This window comes from Vicugna pacos, chromosome 32 (assembly GCF_048564905.1).
Source record: "Vicugna pacos chromosome 32, VicPac4, whole genome shotgun sequence".
NCBI classification, from domain to species: domain Eukaryota; kingdom Metazoa; phylum Chordata; class Mammalia; order Artiodactyla; family Camelidae; genus Vicugna; species Vicugna pacos.
Genome location: NC_133018.1, coordinates 11,035,346 through 11,059,822, shown reverse-complemented (window position 1 = coordinate 11,059,822; position 24,477 = coordinate 11,035,346). Strand labels below are relative to the sequence as shown.

The 24,477-nt window shown below is 51.1% G+C and overlaps 1 protein-coding gene across 3 annotated transcripts; it reads left to right on the top strand.

The window, feature by feature from the left end:
• Positions 1-1,659: 1,659 nt before the first annotated feature.
• On the top strand, positions 1,660-24,397 carry SLC8B1 (solute carrier family 8 member B1). 3 transcript variants are annotated; one of them, XM_072953277.1, is made up of 17 exons: positions 1,660-1,749; positions 2,239-2,394; positions 2,928-3,164; positions 10,013-10,165; positions 10,255-10,307; positions 10,458-10,516; positions 10,649-10,753; positions 10,834-11,001; positions 11,870-11,977; positions 12,914-12,973; positions 13,237-13,364; positions 14,349-14,490; positions 16,223-16,344; positions 17,882-18,035; positions 18,809-18,889; positions 20,267-20,331; positions 23,152-24,397. In XM_072953277.1, the coding sequence occupies exons 3-17, from the start codon at positions 3,009-3,011 to the stop codon at positions 23,347-23,349; spliced, it is 1,752 nt and encodes a 583-aa protein (XP_072809378.1). In that variant the 5' UTR covers positions 1,660-1,749; positions 2,239-2,394; positions 2,928-3,008; the 3' UTR covers positions 23,350-24,397. The 3 variants fall into 3 exon arrangements, with proteins under 3 accessions (XP_072809378.1, XP_072809377.1, XP_072809379.1); XM_072953276.1 differs by having other exon boundaries at positions 1,730-1,848; XM_072953278.1 differs by lacking the exon at positions 1,660-1,749 and adding an exon at positions 1,794-1,814.
• Positions 24,398-24,477: the final 80 nt, after the last annotated feature.

Sequence of the window (24,477 nt, the reverse complement as noted above, 5' to 3'; positions counted from 1 at the left end):
TAAAAGTAGATACACAGTCCATAGACAGAGTGTGGGCCTTCTCCGAAGTGGGAGAGAGAAGGTGCGTTGCCAGTTTTTATGGACTCAGTGGCTTCATATGCTAATAAGTGGAAAGACCAGTTTAACTAGCCTGGGGAAGGGACTGGGATTCCCAGGAAGTTGGCCATTTCCCACTCTTTGACCTTTTGTGGCCAGCCTTGGGACTGTCATGGTGCCTGTGGGCATGTTATTCACTGTGTTAATATATTACAATGGATGTATAATGAAGCTCAAGATCTGCTAGAAGTCAAATCTCCCACCATCTTGAGCCTCAAGGCCTATTGGGGGTTGAATCTTCCACCATTTCGATATTAACTGCTGTATCATCCCTTGAATGGCTGTGCCCTGCCCCCTTCCTTTCTCAATATGACATTTTTCTTTCTCTTTCTGGCTTACTTCACTTAGAATGACGATCTCCAGGTCCACCCTTGTTGCTGCAGATGACATTATTTTATTCTTTTTTATGGCTGAGTAGTATTCCATTATATAAATATACCAAAGCTTCTTTATCCAGTCATGTCAATGGACGTATACGTTGCTTCCAAGTCTTGGCTATTGTATATAGTGCTGCTATGAACATTGGGGTGCATGTATGGGACTGTCTGTTGGTTACCATGGGAGGTAATGAGCACCCTACCCCTGGGGGGTTCAAGTAGGTGTGGGGTGTGACTGTTTGCCCAGGGCTGCTAGGATCAAGAAGGAACTTACACTGGGTTGCAGGTGAGACTCAGGTGCCCTTAAGGAATCTTCAAAGTCTCTGGGCCTCTTCCGCTAAGACTGAAAGTTCTAATTCTCATTCTCTTTCCTTTTTTAAGTTCCCCTTGAAGCCTACTACTTCTGCTCACACTATCCCCAGATACTTGCACTGTTCCTGGAGCTGCCACTGTAGACAAAAAGAACAGACTTTCGCTCACCTTCCAGTTATGCAAAGGGTCAAGTCACAACCCACTGCAGCCTCTCACCAGCAGCTCACCCAAGGGAGAATTCAGGCAGCAGAAAAATAGGATGCAGCATTCTGTATTTTGGATGCATGGTCCCCAGATAGTTAAGATGCAAATCTAAGGAAGAATTTCAATGACCTCAGATTCTTGCATTTTCTCATGCAAAGAGAAGCACTAAAATCATTAACTTGAGAGCTCCTTTTTCTTTCTTTCTTTTTTTTTTTTTGTGATTAGCAGTAATCTTTTACCAAGATGTATGCTTGATAATTTGTATTCCTCCAGCCAAAAAATTCGTATATATACTGGGTCCTCCCCTACCTCTTTGAGCTCTCTGAGGAACTGTCTCTGGGATTATAGTCTCAGTAAGTTACCCCAATAAAACCGAGACTCAATGGTTGTGCGTTTTTTTCAGGAGACACCACCCTGGCCCTAGGCCTTCCAAACAGAGGTGCTGAGTGTCAGGCAGATCTGGCCCATGGTGGTGAAGGGGACTCATTCGGGTCACACAGGTTTCAACTCAGCTTCTGTTTTAGCTGCGAAAGCAGAGCCGACAGGGTGATGACTGCGAGGAGGGTGCAGAGTGAGGAAGACCCTCAGGATCTCCCAGGAAGCCTGTGCCTTTAAGGGAAGGGGCGGGGTGAGACTTCGGGGGGCGTGGCCTAGGGGCGGGCCCGCGTAAGGGGCGTGGCCGGAGCCAGGCGCGCCGAGGCCAAGCCGGGGCCGAGCCCTGGGGCCAGACCCGGACGCTGCAGGCGGTCCGGGACCGAAGGTCTGGCGGCGCGGTTGGGCGGACGGGGACTAGAAAGAAAGGCCGTGAATCCCGGCGGGGTGGAGGTGCGGAGTTTGCGGGTCCGAGGCCGGGCCTGAGGTAATAGAGGAGCCTGCCCGCCTGCCTTGGCGCCGCCGGAGGACCAGACACCCGGAGTTCAACTTCTCAACATCCGTTGGGATTGGGAAACAGCACATGGGCGTTCCCGGGATCTCGCACCTGGAAAGTGCAGCCACAAAAGTGATAGCAACCCCGATTAACTGTCCCTGCCCCTTCCTTTCAGGTCTGCAGGTCCTCCGAGGGTCTAAACGCCTGGCCTCTGACGGGCGCACATGCAGCGCTCAATAAATGCTCCTTTGTGAATGAGTACAAGAAATTGGCGGCCAGTAGAGCGTAGACATATGCTGCTCCTCAAATTGGGGGCACCTGAGGCGAGAGTACTTATTGCCCTCTCTGCTCTGACGCGGCAGCATTTGTCTCATTTTACAGGTGATGAATCAGAAGCTAAGAGAGATGAAGTGACCTCCCCAAGGCCGCACAGCCTGTAAGTGACTGAGACGGAATTGCAAACCTGGAGTGTCCGGTTCCAAGTCAGTGCCAAGGGCAGTTAACAGAGAACAACGGGAGGGAAGAGCCTGTCAACAGGTGAGGAAAAAGTGCTGAGAAAAGCCCTTCTGCTCCCTTTTCTTTCCCCGGAGCCGCTACCTCCCCCTGGGGCCCTTTCCAGGAGGCTGAGCAAAGAATTACGGGAAAAAAAAAAAAAGCTGTTTTCTGAGCTTTATTTTTCTTGGTGGCAAAATAAAACATGCTCATCGACAACATGGGGTGGAACCAAAAGAAGAAAATTAGTTTGCCAAGGACTTTTTTTTTTCTTTCCAGTATAATTTCTTTGGAGGAAAAATGAAGCTGGTTTTGCCCTGCGGTTAAGGGAAAGACAGAGGCTGAAATCCAGCCCAGCTCAGCTGCTAACAGTTCTGTGACTTTGAGCAATTGAAAAACAACCCTCCCCACCCCCACCCCCGGGCCTTGACTTACCCGTCGGAGGAGTTCTTAGCCTGGGTTTCCATGGAAACACTAGAGGAAGAGCAGTCCCTCAGCTAGAAAAGTTTTCAGGCCCCTTCTGTCGGATCCTGCAGTCCTTGGTGACACTGCCCCTCCTTCTCACCCCTACCCTGCAGGCTGTTGGAGGTGCCAGCTGTTTGAAACTGAAACACTGCAAAGGGGAAGCAGAGAGTGAGGGCCAGCCCCCTTGGGGGCTGATGGCCGGAGGACTGCTGAATCCCTACTGGGTGCTAAGTTTGCTCTATGTGCTGCTGATGGTCGAGACAGTGTCTGGGGCGAGGAGCCCAGCTACAGGGGCCTACATTAGCCCCCAGTTTCCAGCCTCAGGTGTGAACCTGATCCCCGTGGTAGATGTGAGTATCCTAGCAGGAAACTAGCATCAGGTGGAGGTATATTCATCCAATCAAATATTTATTGAGTGTCTACTATGTATCAGGCACTGAGCTGAACCCTAGGATATGCCTGGGACCATATACTGTAGACAAAAATCTCTGCCCTCCTGGAGTGAACAGTCTCCTGGGAGGTTGGATAAAGACGTTAACATGTAAATTTCAGGCAGTAAGATGTTAAGTGCTTCTCAGATAATAGGATAAAGTGATACAGGACAGTGGGGGCCGTGAGGAAGAGGGAATATTCCCAGCTATTTCAGATTGGGTGATCACAGGTGGCTTCTGTGATGAAGTGAACTTTGAGCCAAGCTCTGGATGGAGAAAGGAAGCCACTTATACAGACATCTGGAGGAAGAGCATTCTGGGCAGAGAGAACAGCAAGTGCAAAGGCCCAGGGGCAGGAAATAAGCCTAATGTGTTTCTGGAGCAGTGAGGAGGCCAGAATGGCTGGAACAGGGTGAGTGAGAGGGAGAGTACAGAATAAGGATGGAGATGTAGTAGTGGTCAGATTACAAAAGGCCTTACCAGCTGAGTCTAGGAGGTGGGGCTTGTTTTATGACAGCGGGGAGCCAATGGAGGGTTTTAAGCAGAGGAATGTCAAAATCTAATTGATTTCTTCAAGGAATGTTTCCAGCTTCTTTGGGGGAGAATGGATAGAGAGGGATGAGGGTAGCAGCAGAGAGACTAGGGCGAGGGCTTCTGCAGCTCCCCAGGTCGGTGATGGTATTTGTGGGAGATAAGAAATGGTGGGATTTGGAGTCAGTGTTGGAGGCACAAGCAGGATACACTGATAGATTGGGTGGAGGAGTGTGGTGGTGGAAGAGAGGAATCAAGGATGGCGCCCGATTTCTGGCCTTAGCTTGGAGGGATGGGAGTGCCATTGAATGCAAAGAGGGAGACGCAATGGGGATACTTGGGGAGGGGCAAGAAATTTTCCTCCCCAGGCAGGGATGGTCTGGGCCATTGAGACAGGATGCAGGGAACTGGCATCATTCCACTCTGATATCTGTAAGGGGAGGAGAGGTCACAGTGGATCCGGAGTCAAAGGCTGAAGGCGGGAGACAGCTCAAGATGACCCCTGGAGTCCCCATCAGCTGCAGGGGGCTGGCGTTCGCACCTTGTATTTTCTTCAGGTGGGAGACAGAGTAACAAACTCCTCCCCACCTAAACCGACAGCTAAGCGTGTTTAGCGCGCCCACACCAACTTTATGGGGCTGCAGATGCCTTCAAGCCGATTGTTTGATGCAGGCAAACAGGTAATTATGTCCGTTTTACAGATGGGAAAGTGATTTTGCGGTTACTGTGGTTATAAAGTTGACTGCTGCCTCTTGGAGGCAGGAAAACTGGGGTTATTTGTGGCTTGTGTCAGACAATCTCTCTGAGTTATTGAGCACTTAGGCCGGCACTGTGCCTCGCGCACCAAACCCTGCCGCAAACCCCCGCGATGAGCATATTATGTCCATGCTGTAGACGAGGATGCTGAGGTTCAGAGAGGGGAAGGTGGCCCCGAGGGAAGTAGCAGAGGCAGGCTGTGAACTTGGGGCTGCCTCATGCTGAATCCGTACCCTTCGCCTCTAGCTCACCGTCTCCCAGGGCTGACACAGGCAGCTGCCCTCCTAGAAGCCCTGCCGGCCTCTGGCTGCCCATTGTTCTGGGAGCCTGTAGGCTGGGAAAGGCCACCCACTCCTCACCTAGGTCCTTTTGAGGTCATTCAACAAATATTTATTGAGTACTTATTATGTGCCAGGAACTGTGCCATGTGCTGGGAGTACCGCAGGAAGCTGATAAGCTCAGTCCCTGCCCTCATGGAACTTACTTATACTCTAGTCGGAGACACGGAGAAGAAACAAGTCAACAGCTTAATCCACAGGATGATTTCACGCAGTGATGGGAAAAAAGAAAAGCCAGGATGGGGATGTGATGGAGTGAGATGGGGAGGGGCACTGCTTTATCTCAGGCTGTCAGGGAAGGCAAAGATCTGGGGGAACAGTAGGTGCAAAGGCCCTGAAGCAAGAGCAGGATGACATTTCACAAACAAACTCTGAGAAGCCAGAGTGGCTGGAACAGTGAGCTGGGGATGAGATATGACAGGGGAGGAGACAGGAGAGGTAATAGGGGCAGATTGCATGGGGTTGTGGGACCACTGTGCGGACTTTCCCTGTACTCAGGGGTAAGATGGGAGCCATGGCAGGATTTAGTGCACAGGAGGGACAAGATCTGATTTCAGTTTTTACAAGGATCCCACTGGCTGCTGTGGGAGAATCAACTATAGGGGCAGAGACAGGGAGCAGACTGGCAAAGTCATCCAGGTGAGATAGTGGTAGCGGCTTTGGGAAGGGGTCCAAGTTAAGATTTTGGGGGAAGTAGTAAGAACTGGTTCTGCTGGACCACTCAGTGCCCAGTACCCTCAGCCCAGGCTGGTCCAAGTGTGGCCTCAGAGGGCCAGGGACAAGTCTGACATCAGACCACCAGGGCCCAGTGTTTCCAGGACATTCCTTTTGGGAAAAAGGAGAGTCTGGGGAAAAACTCTCCTCTTAGAACAGATCTGACAGAGGCTGGACATTTAGGACTGACCCTTGGGAGACTGAAGGAGCCAAAATAAGTGCAGGGAGCACTTTCTCTTTAGTCTCTGTTTTCACCCCTGGAAAAAGGAGTAATCAAAGCTCATTTTACTGAGCAGTGACTATGTACCAGGCGCATGGATTCTGAGCACATGGATTAATTCATTTAATCCTTCATTTCAAGGGTTGGCAAACTTCAGCCCACAGCTCAAGTTGGGTCCATTGCTGGGTTTTATATAGCCTGGGAGCTGAGAATGGTTTTTGTATTTTCAACTGGTTGAAAAAATCTTTTTTAGAAGAATGCTATTTCCTGACACATGAATACTATGTGAAATTCAAACTTTAGCATCCCTATGTACAGTTTGATCAGAATTCAATCATATCTGTTTATTAATTATTGTGGATGGTGCTTTTGCAAGACAGAGTCAAATGATTTCCATAGGGACCATCTGGCCTGCAGAGGGCAAAATATTTGGTCTTTTACAAATTTTGCTGACTATAAAATGAAGCAGGAACTAGGGCACAGAGGGGTGAAGTGAGTTGTCCAAAGTCACACAGCGATGAGTGGGGAAGCAGGATTTGAACCCAGGCCACGTGGTTCCAGAGCCCTGTCCTCATAACCACGGCACCATCCAGCAATGAGCAGATGGCACAAGGCTGAGGCACCTCTGGGAAATGCCAGTCTTCATTTTCTGCTCCTGGGTTGGTGTCCTGGTGGAAGACCTGGGATTTTCCACTCCTGGGAAAACTTGCTCTGTGGGGGTCCCGCTGCAGGACTGGGAGTGTAGGAGGTGGTGGAGGTGCAGCTCGGGGTCACATCTACAGCGCCTCTTTTTCAGGCTGATGGAATGAGGTTAAGAACATGAGAAGTATTTGAAAGCATTATAATGTCTCTATTTAAACTGACTCTAGAGTGTATCAGTTTCCTATTGCTGTTGTAACAAATGACCGCAAAGGACTTAGTGGCTTAAAACAACCTACATATGAGGGTGGGAGGGGATAAATTTGGGAGTTTGAGATTTACAAAAATTAGCCACTATATATAAGAATATATTTTAAAAAAACAACCCATGCATTTGTTATCTTAAAGTTCTGAAGGTCAGAAACCCAAAATGGGTTTCACTGGACTAAATTCAAAATGTTAGTGGGACAGTGTTCCTTCTAGAGGCACTAGGGAAGACCCATTTCTTTGCCTTTTCCAGTTTCTAGAAGTTTCCTGCGTTCCTTGGCTTGTGGCCCCCTTCCTCCATCTTCAAAGCTACCAGCACAGCATCTTTCTCTCTCAGTCTAACCTCTGCTTCCATCTCATTTATTTTCGTGACTGACCCTCCCACCTCCCTCTTATAAAGACCCTTGTGATTATGTTTAAGGGCCTACAAGTAATTCAGGACAATCCCTGCATCTCAAGATCCCGAATCTAATCACCTCTGCAAAGTCCCTTTTGCCGTGTAAGGTCACACATTCACAGGCTGCGGGGAGTAGGACATCTTTGGGGACCACTGTTCAGCCAGGGAGGATGAACCAGGAGCTTGTGACTCTCCATTGTCCCTCCCAGCCCCCTCACCCTGTAAGCCGCCCCCGTCCTGCCTGTGCACCTGCACAAGGAGGTGCCTTTGGACTCGAATAACGACGCTTGGAGAGGACATCTGGATCATGAAAACCTGAGCTTTTCTTGATGGATCACAACTGACAAAATGGAAATGATTTCCAGTTGTTCCCTTGATATCGTGGTTGGCTTCTTATTTGGCTTCTGAATGGAGCCAGCGTGGATGTTGATGGTCTGCATTCTGATCTTTGGTAATAAAGGGAGTATGGAGGGGCGCTTAACAAAGCATGTGTGGCACCAAGATGCCAGTGGCCAGAGTGGGTTTGATGAAGACCACTCTGTAGGGGAGGAAAGTAAGGCCCAGACCCCTGAGGGGCATGCTGAAGGTCACCCAGCCGAAAGTCACCCAGCCGGCCCCGGCTGGGTCTCAGCACCAGGGCTGCTCTTCCTCTCTGCTGCCCCTGTCTTCCACACCAGGCTTACTGGTGTAGGATTGAAAACTGACGGCCCAGGGTATTGTCTAGCTGCAGTGGTTTTGTCTGAGGTGTTTTATTTGCAGCATGGGGAGAGGTTGTCTTTCATTTTACAACTTGAATGCCTTTCAGCAGACACGCGCCCTCCAGCTCCCCACCATTCCCAGCAGCCCCTGTGGTTTTCCGCGATTATGCAATCTGCCTGGCCCCCAAGGCATTGCATTTGTGATTCTTTCCTGTCCAGCCTGACCCTTGAAACTTTTCCCACAGCGGGGAAAATGTTTGGCCTTTTTTGGGTTTCCTGGGCATCCTTAGTGACTCAGGGAAGAGGAAGAGAAAGGAATGAGGCTGAGAAGTCACCCACCCCTGACTCAGAGCAGTGCTGCTTTAACTATACCAAGAGTTGGGTTGGCCAGCTTGTGGGGGGTGGAGAGGGGCAGGAATGCGATTCTGGAGGCCAGATTTGGGGAACCCGCCTTGCTGACTCACTCTGCTATCAGCTGGGCTGGGAGTGTCTCCCTGCATCTTCCCTGGCTGGCCCTGAGGACAGGGAGGACGGAGGGCAAGAGGTGGGGAAGAAGGCGGGCAGAGGCTGCCCCCGTCCAGTTGGGCTGTTTCCCCAGGAGTTTCAGCTAATAATGTTCAGGCAGAGCTGAGTTTGAAACCAGCTAGCAGTGGTGGGCTGTGTGCCTTGGGGCAAGTCCCTTTGCCTCTCTGTGCCCAGTTTTCTCATCTGGGAAGTGGAAACAATTGTGCCAACCTCCTAGGTCTGTTACAAAGACTAAGTTGGGGCCCAGCACAGTGTGTGGCAAATGACTTTGGTGGGAGAGGCAGACATTAATTAAACAAGCCTGTGATCCTACAAATAATTGGGAATTTCAAAACACAAGAAATGCTTTGAAGAACACCCAGGGTCCTCACCGACACTTGTCATTTGCTGGTTTTGTTTGGTTTGTTGATGTAGTAACCGCCCTAATGGGTGTGAAGTGGTACTGACAAAGCTTTTGAACAAAAAGTTTGAGAAGCAGACCATCTAGGCATTGCCTAAGCAAATGCACAACCTGCCAGACAGCCGATATCCATTAAGAACTTTTATAAGTCAAGAAGCAGCCAACATTCCAATAGAAAACACTGGCAGTTTAAAGAAGGAGTACAAATGGCCATTAACACGTGAAGGAGCACTTCATGTGTCATCAGCGACTGGCAATTTAACTACAGGAGGTTCCCACCACGCTGGCTGGAACCAGATTTGTAGCAGCCGGTGTGGGTGCAGGGTGGGTGGAAGTATGTAGGTATAAATACCCCAGCTCCCTTGCCCTTGGGGCTACCAGCCCAAGGTGGGAACTGTCTCCGTCCAGCCTTAACTGGTTGCTTCCCTGTTCCACTTACCCATCTCGGCTCTTGTATACCATACCTCCCAGCTCTGCTGCTTATTTAGAAATCCTTGTCTCTGGGTTGCTTTTGGAGGAACTCAGACTAGGATACTTCTAACTCAGCGCTTTCACTTCTAGAATATTCTAACATGTACGCAGAGAGTCATATGCAAGGAAGTTCCCTATTGGTAATATTGGAAAAATAGACACACCCAACTGTCCAACAGCAGGGAAATGTCATCTCCACTGTATCATCCGTGGTATGAAATCCCATGCTGCTGTTAAAAAGATTCTACAGTGAGGTGGGGGGCTGGGGACAAGGCATAGTGATGGTTAAGGACAGGGATTCCAGAACCTCAAACCACCTGGGTTCCAACTCTGACTCTACCACTGATGGTAGATTAAGGATGTTGCCTTAATCTTCTTATCTGTGTAATGGGCATGAAATAAGAGCTTTAAGATGGACCCATTTCAATAAAACAAAATAAACTGCATGTATAATTGGATGTATATACCAGCATCATTGGACTGAGAAATGTCTGTGAGGGTACGCTTCAAACTAATCATGGTAGGACCTCTAGGGAGAGGTGGGATTGTGGAGGGCAAGGATGAGAAGGAGGAATTTAGAAATCTTAAATATTATTTGTTTTTGTTTTGTTTTCGATATATGTGTTCATGAATTACTTATGTTAATTTCAAACACAAGTTTATTTTCAAAAATTCAAGCGTGCAATTGGTACCTGGAGGGCATGGGAGGCTTAGAGAGCGGGCTGAAGAGGGTTATCTTCAGCTGCTTAGAAAGGGCTGGTCCAGTCACCCACGGGGTGTCAGCCCCTCATGTCCTCCCTCCCTCCCACAGTGTCGAGAGGTGTGTGGCCTGAATGCCTCTGACCGCTGTGACTTCATCCGGACCAACCCTGACTGCCGCAGCGACGGGGGCTACCTGGACTACCTCGAGGGCATCTTCTGCCACTTCCCACCCAGCCTTCTGCCTCTGGCCGTCACCCTCTACGTGAGACCCTGCCCGGGGGAGCTGGGGGGTGGGAGCTGGTGGCTCTGGCTGGACTTAACGCTCCCTTCCCTCTCTGGTCCCCCACCCAGGCTTTCTGGCTGCTTTACCTGTTCCTGATTCTGGGAGTCACTGCAGCGAAGTTGTGAGTTTGGCCTTGGGCTCACGTCCAGCTTATAGATGGGAAAATGGAGTCCTGGGAGGTTAACATTGGGATGACCCTGGGTTTAGGGGGAAGGATGAGGGCAGGGACCACTCACTGTGGATGCTCTGACTGTTCACTTTTTCTCCATAGCTTCTGCCCTAACTTGTCAGCCATTTCCACCACACTCAAGCTTTCCCACAATGTGGCAGTATCCTTTGGTCCAGGTCCTGTACCCAGGAGGGAGGGCAGTTAGGACAGGTGGCTGGGAGACAGGTGGCAGCTCACGGCCAGGAAAGGCCGGGGCCCCTGCACTGAGGCCCCTTGACACACTCCCCCCCATGGCGTCACCTTCCTGGCCTTTGGGAACGGCGCACCGGATATCTTCAGCGCCATGGTGGCCTTCTCTGACCCGCGGACAGCTGGCCTGGCCCTTGGGGCACTGTTTGGTACGAGCGGCCCCGGCTGGTGGGGGTGGGGCTGCAGGAGGGGGCACAGAGTAGACCAAGCTTGGCATCTTCTCCTTCAGGCGCTGGTGTGCTGGTCACCACTGTGGTGGCCGGTGGCATCGCCATCCTGCGCCCCTTCATGGTGGCCTCGAGGCCCTTCCTCAGAGACATCATCTTCTACATGGTGGCTGTGTTCCTGACCTTCACCGCACTCTACCGTGGGAAGGTCACGCTGGCCTGGGCCCTGGGTGAGCAGCCATGGGGCCAGGGCCGGGTCATCTCGGGGCTGATGGGTGGGTGGGAGGCTCAGGGACTGGAGGGAGTGGTCAGCGGAGTGCTTTTTTTTTTTCCCAAGTGGTGGAAACCCTACCTATCAAGGTGGCTTGAGCCAAAAAGAGGGCAGATCACCGAAGGGGGTTGGCTAGAGTCAGGGCGATGCTCCAAATTTTCACAATTTAAAATTTTAATAAGCAGTACAGCCAGGATGCTGACTGCGGCCATCAGGGTCCTGGCAGCATATCCATTCCAGCTAGATGGTTCAAATGACATGGATGGAGGGACAGTTTACAGATGGTTAAGAAAACCAGCAAGGGATGCTGAGAGGCAGAGACACCCAGGGACCAGCAACAGCAGGAGCCCTTGAAGGCAGGGACTGGGGTCACTAGAGCCTGGTGAGGGCTGGAGGCCCGGTCCAGGGGCCACTCGACGTGACAGTTATGGAGGGTCACAGGCACCACAGCAGGGAGGGAGCAGGGACAAAGTGGCCCAGACCCTTTCCTGCTGCCTTCTGATTTGCCGTCCATTGGCAGACCCAGTGCCACCAGGGCCCAGGGGATGCAGAGTGCAGGGCTCAGCCTTGTAAGAATCCGACCCTTAGCGCTTGAATTGGGTCCTGGAGGCCACTGTCTGTGCCAGGCATTATGCCGATGATGGCCGGATTGGTGGAGGGAAGGGAAAATGGGCCACGAGGGCAGGAGAGGGGGTGTTTACCTACTGGAGCCACCTGGGCTGACACAGTCCGTGCCACCAGGCACCAGCAACAGAACAGGCAGCTCTTGCTGTCTGGGTCCTGCGGCCAGGATGCCGCTTGGTGACAGCCTGTGCCCTGGTCTGCAGGTTACCTGGGCTTCTACGTGTTCTATGTGGTCACCGTGGTTCTCTGCACCTGGATCTACCAGTGGCAGCAGAGGAGATCCTTGGTCTACTCCATGCCCGCGACTCCAGGTAAGGCGTGAGTCGAGCTGCCAGTGGCAGCCAAGGAGCCTGGTGCCGCCATGCCCCTTCTGGCTTTCTCTGGGCCTTTGTGTGTGCTGTCCCCTCTCCCCCGTGCGCTTTTCTTCTGAAAAACTTCAGGACTCAGCCTGGAGGGAGCTCCATGGAGACCCCCAGGTGTCACTTGCAGGCTTGCATGGCTTCCAGACTCACCCCAGCACAGACTTAATCTCTCCATTCTGTTATTAATTTGCTTACATTTCTGTCTATTGAACTGCGAGCTTCCGAAAGGCCAGACTTTGTCCCATTTCATACGTGTCAGTGACTCCACCTACAGGAAGTCTGCCGTGATTTTCCCTCTTCTTCCTTCTTTATCAACTGAGCCTTCAGAGTTCAGCACCTATTACCCTGTGCTGTCTTCTGAACCCATCATAGCCCATCAGGCTGGAATGGAAGGGGGGAAATGAGGCCCAGAGAGGGACCCAAAGTCACACAGAGGCAGAATCAGGGCTAGCACTGACTCCTCGCTTCAGGAAGGCTGTTTTCCTTTTAGGAAGCCCTTCTTTTGAGGACTCAGGCCTCTAAATCATTCCAGAGGACTCCTGAGAAAAGTTTCAGACTGGAACAGAAAAATCGGATGGGTCCCAAATTCTGAAAATTTTCAGAATTGAAGTCAGTAAATGTTTGAGTTCCATCTTCACATATCCTTATTAAATTTAGCATCATAGCTGCATCGTTGGATTTGAAAATGTTTTATGAGTTAGACTTCCTCGCTTTGTAAGAATTCTTGAGCGTGCAGGGTGATTATTGAGAAACCCAAAATACCAAGGGGCTGGACACTTACACCCTGGAAACTGTCCTGTCCCAGAGGTGCCCTGCCCTGGGACGGTGGTGGGGAGGGTCTGGGCTCCACACGTGGCTTGTGGGAAACGCCCCTCTCTCCTACAGAGATGCTCTCAGACTCTGAGGAGGATCCGGTGTCGTCTCATACCAGCAGCTATGACTACAGTGAGTCCAGTGCCCTGTGCCCAGCTGGGGTGGGGAGGTGGGGAGAGGGGCGTCCTCCACGTCCCAGGAATGAGGCTACGAAGCAGCCTTACCTCTCCCTGTGTCTCATCTGAGCTCTGGGCCAGGTTCGCCTGCCCCCGCCGCCAGACACTGGGCTTGTCCTTCTTCCCAAGGGCTGGGAGGACTGGTGGGAGGGAGGGGAGAGGGATTTCTGGAGGCTGAGCCAGCCACGGACGCCCGCCCCTCCCGCCCTGGGCCCCCAGGTGAAGAGTACCGGCTGCTGCTCGACCAGGAGACCACGGCTCAGATCCTGCTGCGGGCCCTCAACCCCCTGGATTCCAGGACGTGGAGGAACAAGTCGGTGTACTGGAGGGCCCTCAAGGTGTTCAAGGTAAGGGGGGGGTGACCCTGGAGCCAAGCTCCCGGCTTCATGAGAGCCCAGGATAGGGGCCCTTCAACCTTCTCCAGAGCAAGGAGGGGGTTCTGAGGCCTTGATGGGGCAATAGATGAGCTGGGACTTGATGGGGAAACTGAGTCATGGAGTTTGGCTGGGGTTCTGCCCCCCATGAAGGAAGGAGAGCATCTTCCTAGGAACAGAGAGGCAGAGGGGGGGAGGCAGGGGCCCCTCCTGATGGGGTAAGGGTGGGAACTAGGGCAGAGGTCAGTAGGAGTAGGTCACAGTGAGTCCAAATGAGGCCAACATTGAGTTTTTTCCCCAAGCACATTTTACGCCTCTGTTCACATCATATTCACCAATAGTCCGTTGGCCAAAGCAAGTGACACAGCCAAGTTCAACATCGGTGCGGCCGGGAAATCTATTCTGCAGACTCTAGTCATTTGACAAGGTGTGGGGGTGTTTTATTCTGTTACAGGATGGGATTGAGGAGTTGGGAACAGGATCCAGCCTGCCCCAGCGGCTGTGATGACTTAATGAACTAATAGATGTGAAGGGCTGGCTCTGGTGCTTAGCATATAGTAAGCACTCCATAAGTGTTACTGCTAATTTACTTACTGGCTAAAACCACCAGGTGTGGGGCCAGTCAGAGCTGGCCCTGTATCCTGGCTTCATATACCCTCCTGTGTGACTTTAGAGAAGTTCCTCAACCTCTCTGAGCCTCAGTTTCTTCATCTAGAAGGTAGGAAAAATGTAGTTCCTATTCACAGCGTTGTCAGGATCAGCCAGTGAGGTGCTGGGTAGCACTTGGTTTGTGGCAACGTGTTACAGCAGCGACAGGAGACTGATACGGGCTGAGAGGTCTGCACACAGTAGGTGCTTCAGCGGCAACAGCCTTGTTTTTGAGTAACTAAGCTCAGCATGGGGCCAGCCGAGCACAGGCCTCCCTGGCGAGCCCCCCCGCCTTCCCGCGCTTGACAGCTGCCCGTGGAGTTCCTGCTGCTCCTCACTGTCCCCGTTGTGGACCCCGACAAGGATGATGGGAACTGGAAACGGCCCCTGAATTGCCTGCACTTGGTCATCAGTCCCCTGTTCCTGGTCCTGACCCTACAGTCAGGGGCCTGTGAGTATCCCCTCCCCCAGGCCAGCCCACCTCCCTCCTTCCCGTGTTCCCAGCTTTTCTTCTCAGCCACACCAGCCAGCGGGCCAATCCTGGACATACAGCTGGCGTTTAATACACGCTTGTGCCACAAAGGACACTGGCCTCCTGTAGTCAATGGGTCCAGGCCTCCTGGCTCCAGATGGAAGCTGTGCACTGGTGGCCCTTGGACCAAGTCCAGCCCTCTGGCTTGTCTGCCTGTCTTACAAAATTGGCAGATTTCACATCAAAATCCAGGGTTGGGTTTCTCAGGAAGATCTGGGCCACATTCCTGAAGGCAGAATTGGGGAGCGGAGATGAGGCAGCCCCTGACCCTCCCCTGCCAAGTGCAGGTGCCCGCTGGCTCCTTCCTCCCTGGCCCCTCCATTCCCTGTTGGGTGACCTGCATGGGTTGCTTCTCTCATCTGTGTGACCTGGCTGGTCCCCTCTGATGTTTGAGCTCTTCCCCGTCTGCCCCAGGCTTTCCTGTTCTGACCTGCTCTAGCTAAAGCAGTACCCAGCCTTATCAGGTGTCTTCTAACTCCCACTGCTCAGGTTCTTCCTGTTGTCTGACTTTAGTATCTCATGCTGTCCACTCCTTTCTCTGTCATCTGGGCTCCTGCTGCTCAACCCAGGGGTATCACTTGGAGGTGGAGGTAGGGCTCTGATGGCAAATGCATGGCTGGGTGTGGCTTTTTTGCTAAAAGAGTGTCAGGATGAAAATGCTGCCAAATCCTCTGTGTTTCTCCTCCAATTTATCACAGGTACCAAGGGAAGGAGAGTCTATCAGGGAACAGTGTGACCCCAGAGCTGGGAAGGGTGCCCCCAGGGGTACCAGCCATCTGGTTCATTATGGCCCTCTGTTCTCTATTGAGCTGGAAAACCCTGCCCCTCCAGCCTGGGAAGTGGGTTCACAATCCTTGTGGATTCTTAAAAGAGGGGTTCCCAATCATTAGTTATTCAGGAACTATTTTGATATTTTTTCCCACTCATTACTGTTATATTTTTCTTAAATCAGCGCTCTTTTCTTTTTTAAACTTAAACTTATTGACAAGGAATCTGTTATCACTTGCATGGGTAGGAAACTGACATCATTTCCAATACGTTTACGGTATTTAAATTTGTTACAGTGAGAGAATTGCAGAAGGAATCCATTTCCTGAGACGTGAGTCTATGGTACTTAGTGTTTTGTCCACCTGCCCCAACACCATCTAGTGGTAGCAGGTCCATGCTGGGGAAAGACTGGCTCAGGCTAATGCATTTGTGACCCGCTTCCGGGCTGAGCCCTGGCTAGAGAGACAGAGCTTCAAGCGCTGCCTTGAAGCTCATTTGGACCGAAGCATCGTGATTGATTAGTGATGTCTGCCATGGGCATGGGAAAGGATAGCGGTGGTGAGTAGTCTTAGCCATTGTCATCCTAGTTCCACAACAAAAGGCTGGAGAGTCTATTTTTCATGTATCTGTCTTTTCTTTACAATGTGAGTAGCTTGAGGGCAGGGACTGAGTCTTTAATTTCCCTGTCCCCCTGAAGTGCCTAGGACAGGGCTGGGCACTTAGGAGATACCTACCTTATATTCCAAACAATTGTGTTTTATTTGTGGGTTTTATCCATGGGTCTCCCCTCTACACCCCCTCAATCATTCTTGGGGGGCTTCCCGGAGGAGGTGCCAAGCGGACACTGTGGAGAGTACCAGCTCCCTTTCTTGTCCCCCTGCAGATGGCGTCTACGAGATAGGTGGCCTCTTTCCTGTCTGGGCCATGGTGGTGATTGCAGGCACAGCCTTGGCTGCAGTGACCTTTTTTGCCACATCCAACAGCGAGCCCCCCAGACTTCACTGGGTAAGAAACCCAAGCTCTCCGAGCTGGGAGAGGGGACACGGAGGTCTCCCGGGCAGATGTCCTAGGACAGTTTGGCCACTAATCACTGTCCATGATGGCAGATCCTTAAAGCTACTTCTAAGGGGTTTTGTGCCCGTTCAAGGTCCTCTTTTTTGTTAACTGCTTTATTTTATTGAGCTGTAATTCACACACCATACAAGGCACCCGTTTGAAGTGAACAATTTAATAGTTTTATTATAGTCACAGTGTTGTGCAACCATTACCACAATTTTAGAACATTCATCACCCTAAAAAGAAACCCTGTACCTATGAGCAGTCACTGCCCCAGCCTCCCCCACCATCCCCTGGCCACCACCAGCGTGCTTTCTGTCTCTCTAGACTTTCCAGTCCTGTGTCTGTCACATAAATGGAATCGTACAATACGTGGTCTTTGGCGACTGCCCTCTTTCACTTAGCAAGAGGTTTTCGAGGTTTATCCGTGTTGTAGGCTGTGTCAGTAATTCATTCCTTTTCATGGCTGAATACTATTCGATTGTGCAAATACAGCATATTTTGTTTCTCCCATTCATCCATTGATGGACACTTGGGTTGTTTCCACTTTTTAGATATTATGAATAATGCTGCCATGCCATTCATTTCCATTTTTTTTTATGTAGAAAGAATTCTTTCATTTCTCTTGGGTGTATTCCTAGGAGGAGAACTGCAAAGTCAAATGTTTACCTGAATATTTACCTTTTTAAAGACCCACCAGACTCCTTTCCCGTGTCTTCACCAGGAAGAATGTTCACATTCCAGTGATGGGATTGGCTGGTCTTTGGGGGTACCTTTTTCCATTCTCTCCACTCTGCAGGATGCTAAGGAATCTTAAGGCAGTTTGTCAAGAGACTTTTTCTTTAAAAGCTTACTTAAATGTTTCATTTTTTATACTCATGATCGATTTTAAAAATTATAGTTTTCATTTTCAGAAACTCTGAATGAATATACGAGCCTCCCCAAAATTGAATTTTCAGCCAATGGATTACTTAGAGAAATGGTTTTAGCCAGTGTTTCTTAATAGTCTTGGAAGCACTGACACGTGCTCCAACATGGATGTACCTTGAAAACATGATGCTGAGTGAAAGAGGCCAGTCACAAAGAACCACGTATTGCATGAGGCTTTTTATGTAGCATATCTAGAATAGTTGAATGCACAGAGACAGAAAGTAGACCAGTGGTTGCCAGGGGCTGGGAGGAAGACTGAGTGGGCTGGGAGGTGACTGCTGGAGTTTCTTTTGGTGTGGGGGTGTGGCATTTGGTCCATAGACTGCTGAAAGCTATGATGAACCCCTTCTTGACAAAACAGTAATAGTGAGCTAACATTTTATTGAGCACTTATTATATGCCAGGATCTAATTGCTTTGCGTCTGTTAACTCTGTATGCTCATGACCACCTCAAGAGGTAGGCACTGTTATCATCTCATTTTATAGCTGAGGAACTGAGTCCATGTCCCTGTTGGGGACCAGCCTTGGTCCCATCAGCACACTGTTCCCTCCCCAGCTCTTTGCTTTCCTGGGCTTCCTGACCAGCGCCCTGTGGATCAACGCAGCCGCCACAGAGGTGGTGAACATCTTACGGTCCCTGGGTGTGGTCTTCCGGCTCAGCAACACTGTCCTGGGGCTCACGCTGCTGGCCTGGGGGAACAGCATTGGAGGTGACTTGGGTTGGGTGGGCCTCTGGGATGGGCACAGCCACATCGTCACTGCTCTGTGCTTCCCCAGCCAGAACTGCACATGGGCGGGGTGTCCAGGGCGTCTGCCTTCAGCAGGTGCACAGTGCCCACTGTTATTTTGGAGTGACCGTCACTGGACATCGGGTGGGATGACCTGGACTGCACCTGAGCTGGGAGACTGTAGAAGCCCCAGCGTCTCCCCCACTCTCTGATGCACACTCAATGGCCCCCCAGAGTTCAGGCAGGACGTGGAGGTCATTGCAGCCAACCAGGCTGAATGTATTCATGGGTGTGTGACTTGGGTAGGCACTCACACATACATGCATATATCCTTCTCTATTTACAGCTTCCAGGTAGGGTTGGTCAGGCTGTACACTGCACAAGAGCATCCAGACAAGGGGTCAGGGGGCCCAAACTCTAACTCTCCTTCTCCTCACCTTTTTGGGCACCTTTTCCTAATTTGCACAGAGGTCTGCCAGCAGCGGACAAGGCTTGGGTGAAAAATTGGTGGTAGTATGTCACACCCACTAAGTTGCCCCTGGTGGGAAAGCATCAGGTAAAAGGATTAAGGAGGGAGTTGTGTCTTAGGGGACACTGACCTCCCATAACACCCCAGCCTGCCAGTGCCAGACCCAGGTGGATATTCAACAGTGTTTGTTGACTGAATGATTGTGGGTAGGAATGAAGGAGCGAATGACCAAGGAGGGCCAGGGGAAGCCTCTCACTGCTCAAAGCCTTCTCTTGTTTCCACGCAGACGCCTTCTCAGACTTCACGCTGGCCCGCCAGGGCTACCCGCGGATGGCGTTCTCCGCCTGTTTCGGTGGCATCATCTTCAGTATCCTTCCTGGGGCGGCCCTTCCCTCGGTGCTGGGAGCTGTGGGTGTGCTCCCTGCCCCGCCCTTGGGATTGGCTTTCACTGGAACACCTGGTGCAGGTGATGTGGCTGCTTGAGCCTCAGTTTCCTCGTCTATAAAATGGGGATATTGAGAAGACTGAGTTCGTAAGTTATTGTAAGGATTGAATGAGGTTACAGAGGGCTTGGCCCCTGGCAAACAACAGTGGATGGCAGATCAATTAGTATTGTTAAGGCAGAGGTGTTATTAGTGGCTGCCCACGTGCTGAGTTTGTGGAAGACCCTTCCCTCTTGCTTATAGGTGTCATGGTCTGTAGATGGCAGGGGTTGGCTCACTTCTTCTTAAAGGGCCAGAGCACAAAAGGGCCATAGGATCTCTTTTGCAGCTCTTCAACTCTGCTGTAGTGTGAAAACAGGCGCAGGCAGTACATAAATGAATGGGCGTGTTCCAATAAAACTTTATTTATAAAAGCAGGCAGTGAGCCGGATTAACGGGCAAGCTGTCATTTAGCGCCCTCTGCTCGATGTAGAAAAGACAGGTTCCAGGAGCCCCAGGGGTGTGAAAAAACAGGGCTTCGAGTCCAGACGGTCACGGGTTCCAGTTCCAGCGCTGTCCCATGCCCGCTGTGTGACCTCGGGGCTTTGCACTCACCTTACTCAGCGAGCTCCTCTGCACGTTAAAAATGGGTCAGCTTGAGGACTGATGGGGAAAGCAGCCAGAAGAGTGCCCCGCCCGTGGCAGATACGCACCAAGCGGTGGGTATCACTGGTTGTGAAATAGAGGAAGATTATCTGAAGGCGCTTACAGTGCAGCCCTCCCCAAGTGTCACAACGGAAGGACCATGGGGTGAGCTGCCATGCAGGCCACTGGCTTGCACAACACGGTCCGAATTGACGGGGACTGTGCAGGCGTGCCTCCTGCTGTTTGTCACTTCCAGGCACCCATGTGACCGGCTTCTGGCTTTGGGGCTGTGACCTCTCCTGACCCCTTAGGTTGGGGTGGGAAGGGAGCAGCCCTGACTGGAGCAGTGTCCCCTGAACAACCCCAGAGGTGACTCCGTCATCCCCAGTGGGCCACCGGCAGTCACTTCACCTCACCTCGCCTCCATTTCTCCATCTTTCGAGGGCTTGCCGGGTACTGAGTGTTTCTGTCACCTCATGCGGTCCTTACAGGAGGGGCGTGAAATGTCCACTGGACGCTGTCTTTCTTAGAGGCACTAAAACTAGAGAGGGTCTCCTCAGATAGGGTTTCTGTGGGGAGTGGGTGGGAGTGCAAGTGGACATCATAAGGAAGGCAACGGGCTCTGTGGTTGGGGACATGGGCATGTGTTCTGGCAACCTTCCTGAGCTGGGCTGCAGACATCCTGGTGGGAGTGGGGCTGGGCTGCCTGCTCCAGATCTCCAGGGGCCACGCGGAGGTGAAGGTGAGTGAGCAGACGCTTCTGCAAGGGGCTTTCCTCCTCCTCCTCCTCCTCCTCCTCCTCCTCCTCCTCCTCCTCCTCTCGTCCTCTTCACATCTCAGTAGATTACACTTCCCTGGGGAGAAGACGTGTCTGAATTTGTGACAAGTCTGATTTGTCACAAATTAAAGTATTTTGCTTGTAGGATTAGAAAAATGTATTCCTTGCAAGGTCACAGAGTCATGGAGATGTAGCTTCAGGGGAAGGAGCAGGGAGGCCCTGGATTGGGGTCCCAGTTCCATCCCTGAAGCCTCTTGCTATATGACTTTAAGTGAATTAGGATTCTGAGGATCTCTGAGCCTCAGTTTCATAACCTGTGAAATGGGGTTGATGCCCTCCTACCCTCCCCAGCCCCCCAGGCTTCCTGGATAAGCATGTGTGAGGTAAGAGCCAGGCTGAACATCTTATTCCAGTGCTGCCTGGAGGGGACAGGCGGGGTGAGAGAATGTGGGCGACAGCCCAAGAAGAGGGGAGCTCAATAGATTTGAAGAAGGTTCTGAGACACACTGAGTGGCAGAGGTTCGCAGGTTCAGGGGCATCCAGGAATTTCATGGGGGCACATGGGGGCCTCCTGACCCAGGCATCCCAGAGGAGTGAGGGCTGGAAATCTGCAGTTTTAAATATGCTCCCTGGGGACTTGATGAAGGTTAAGACACTTGAGAAGAGCTTTTCTAACAAGGTTGAAAACTCAAACACTCCATGAGGCCAGCCAGGTAGCTAAACCGCATGGTCGACTCAGGTAGGCCTCGTGTGGCTAGATAGTCCAGCTTTTCGAGAGAAGAAATCAAGATTCCTAGGTGAACTTTTTTCCTTTGGAAATATTGCACAGGGCAAACAGCTGCCCATGCAAGGCAGATTTGACCCATGGGTCCTGAGTTTGCATTTGCCAAGGACTTGGATTCGGAGGCCAAGCCAGGGAAAGATGAAGGTGGGAGGGGTGGGGGGTGGAGATGTGGCCCAGGGGATGGTTTTAAGGCTCCAACTGTGAAAAGCACTCGGAATGTGCTGCTGAATGTTGGCGTCATTAATGGGAACAAAGTCGCCCCCCTCTTTCTCCAAGAAGGGACTGGTTCTTGAATAGACTCTCTTGGCTGACTTGTAATTAACTAGCAGCAGGGCCGACCTTTCACAGTGGCCACGCCCCTAAGCAAATAGCTACTTAAGAGCTTGACAAGTTTGCTTTTCTGAAGGGTAAACACCCTCTGTCTGCAAATTTTGTTTATACTTTTCATGGGTTTAATAGGTTCCTTTCATTCTCAACTCTCAGGCAGTTCCAGATAATGAGGCTTTAGGGTTGGCCCCCTGAGGATCCTATTTCTTCTTTTCTCTGGCTCCTTAGGGAGTGTGTGTGTGTGTGTGTCTCTGCATTCCACTGCCTTTGTGCTGAGTTTAGGAAATGCTGCTGCTATTAATTGCGTAAGACATAAGGCATCATGAGAAGTCATCCTAGACGGATGTCTGTGGTGTGCTGTTGACTGAAGAACAGTTTGCTCTTAAACACGTATCTCCCGTACGATCCCATTTCTGGTTTAAGAATGGATGGACTTTGGATTTGGGCTCTGTGTACATACTATAGTTGACCCTTGAAAAATGTGGGAGTTCGCAGTGCTGACTCCCCTGTGCAGTTGCAAACCTGCCTACTGCTGTTTGCCTCAAAAGCAAAGGAATTGACAAATGACTCACCCAGGGGAAGGACACTGAAATAGTTGAATCGTGATTCAACCCTAGCTCTTTTTTTTTTTTACTTTATTATTATATTTTGGGGGGCAGTAATTAGGTTTATTTTTAGAGGAGGTACTAGGAATTGAACCCAGGACCTCGTGCATGCTAAGCATGCGCTCTACCACTTGAGCTGTACCCTACTCTGTAAACCCTAACACTTTTGATTCCACATATTGTGATCTGTAATCAAACACAAACATTTCCCCCATGCTTAAAGACCTGTGAAATGAAAATACAGGTACTCCAGTTGTTGAAAAAAATCTGCGTATAAGTGGACCCATGCAGTTCAAACCGGTGTTGTTCAAGGGTCCACTGTACCCGGTTTCCTTGGCTGTGGATAGGTGATGATTGTAATGGTCCCCTTCCAGGATGGGGAGATAAAAGGCTATGTATGGTGTATGGAACACACCTAGCATGGTACCTAGTTTTACGTCATCCAAATATGTTAGATGCAAAGTCTGAAAGGGAGGGACATGGGAGGGGACAATTTCACTTCCTTTTGTTCTGTATTGCTGGAGAATTTTTCAATGACTGTATGTAATACATATATAAATATAAATTTTTTTAACATCTAAGTATTTATTTGGGGGTACTTACAAAGTCCCCTTTTTATTATGTCCAAAACAAAATAGTGATCAGACTAGTAAATCTGAGGGGACTTAGGGAAGAAGTCTTTGTTTTAGTGGAAATCCACAATGTGAAACTATTGGGAAAAAGGCAAAGTAAAAGCGAGAGCTAAAAATAGGACGTGAAGAAAGCCAAGATGGCAGGACATGTGGTGCACCTGGGTTGGACAGAGAAGAGCATGAACATGACCATGAGCCTGGAGACGGTCTCAAAACAGTTCCTCCATCTATATGTGTATTAGCTTCCTAGGGTTGCCCTGACAAATTACCATGTACTAGGTGGCTTTAAAGATGGAACTTCAAGGTGGGGTTTGCCACCCCACAGGGCAGGCCAAAAGTCCCTCCCTGGCCCCCCACGAGGAGCCCTCAAGCGTCACCTTGACTGTTGCCTACAGTGACCTGGCCTCTCTCCCCATGTCTCCTCCCCTGCCCGCAGCTGGAGCCGGATGGCCTGTTGGTGTGGGTCTTGGCCGGCACCCTGGGCCTCAGCCTCGTCTGTTCCCTGGTCTCGGTCCCGCTGCAGTGCTTCCAGCTGAACAAAGTCTACGGCTGCTGCCTGCTCCTCTTCTACCTGACTTTCCTCGTGGTGGCCCTGCTCACAGAATTTGGAGTGATTCACTTGAAAAGCATGTGAATGAAGCCGTGTCTGGGTCCGCCTGGTGGTCGGGAGGCGTCACTGCAGGTGGTGAGACGGAGGATGGAAGATGGCCTGCCTTCTGTTCCCGTGTGCATGGCGGGAACCGGAGGTGGGCTCTGCGGGGCTGTGCCCTCTGCCGAAGCGTCCCAGTCACTGCTGTGTAGAGCGAGAGGACTCAACCTCATTTCTGGGACTGTGGAGACTGGGTTTCCTTGTGACAGTTCCAGACAGAAGGTAGAAGGCTTCCTTGCATTATCTCCAGAGCTTCTTCAAAGTTGGGGTCTGGGGTGAGGGGATGCTTGTCTGGGTGCCTTCCGGGCTGGTGTTGGAAGACCCCAAAGTGTTCAGGGCTGGAGGCCCCGGCCTCTCCCCGTAGTCGCCCCCTGCTGCCTTCCTGTGTCTTCTCAGGGCTCAAAGGGCTGCCAAACCCGAGTTTAAGGAGTCAGGGCAACTTGGACCCGACAGACAGAGCACCAGGTACGCTGTGGGCCTCGGGCCAATGCGGGCTGAGTTCTAGAGCTGCGCCATCCGACAGAAATAGAATATGAGACACCCAGTTTTGAATATTCTAGCTGCTATATTACTAAAGCCAGAAGAAAAAGGTAAAATGAACGATAATATACATTGCTCCAGCAGCACTGGCCCATTGGTGGCTGACATATTGGATGGCCCAGCGCTAGATGCTGCCCCTATAGGACCGTCTGCGGGCTTCAGAGGTTCCCCGGCTGCAAAACAGGAGGCAGTTTGACTGTGCCCTGTGCCTACCTCACGGGGAGCCCTGGCTGGGGTCCCAGTGCCTGCAAGCCCCCGGGAGGGTGATAAGGGCTCCCTAGCGCCATCCTGCTGTCAGCCAGTGACCTGCCCTTTCACTAAGCAGCTCTCCCATTTGCTCGATGCCTTATGCCAGCAGTAAAGGGATTCAACTGTCTTTTTTTTTTCCAATGAAAAAATTATTAAATATTTCAAGTGTACGGAAAATAACACCCAACTGTTAATTGGTTCTTCTTAATCTGGGCCAGGTGATGAGTGGCTGGTTTCAGGGCCGAAGGCTCTGCGGCATGTCTAGGGATGCAGCTGAGATGGGGTCAGGGATGGCCACGGACAGGACCTCTCCCTGTCCCCACG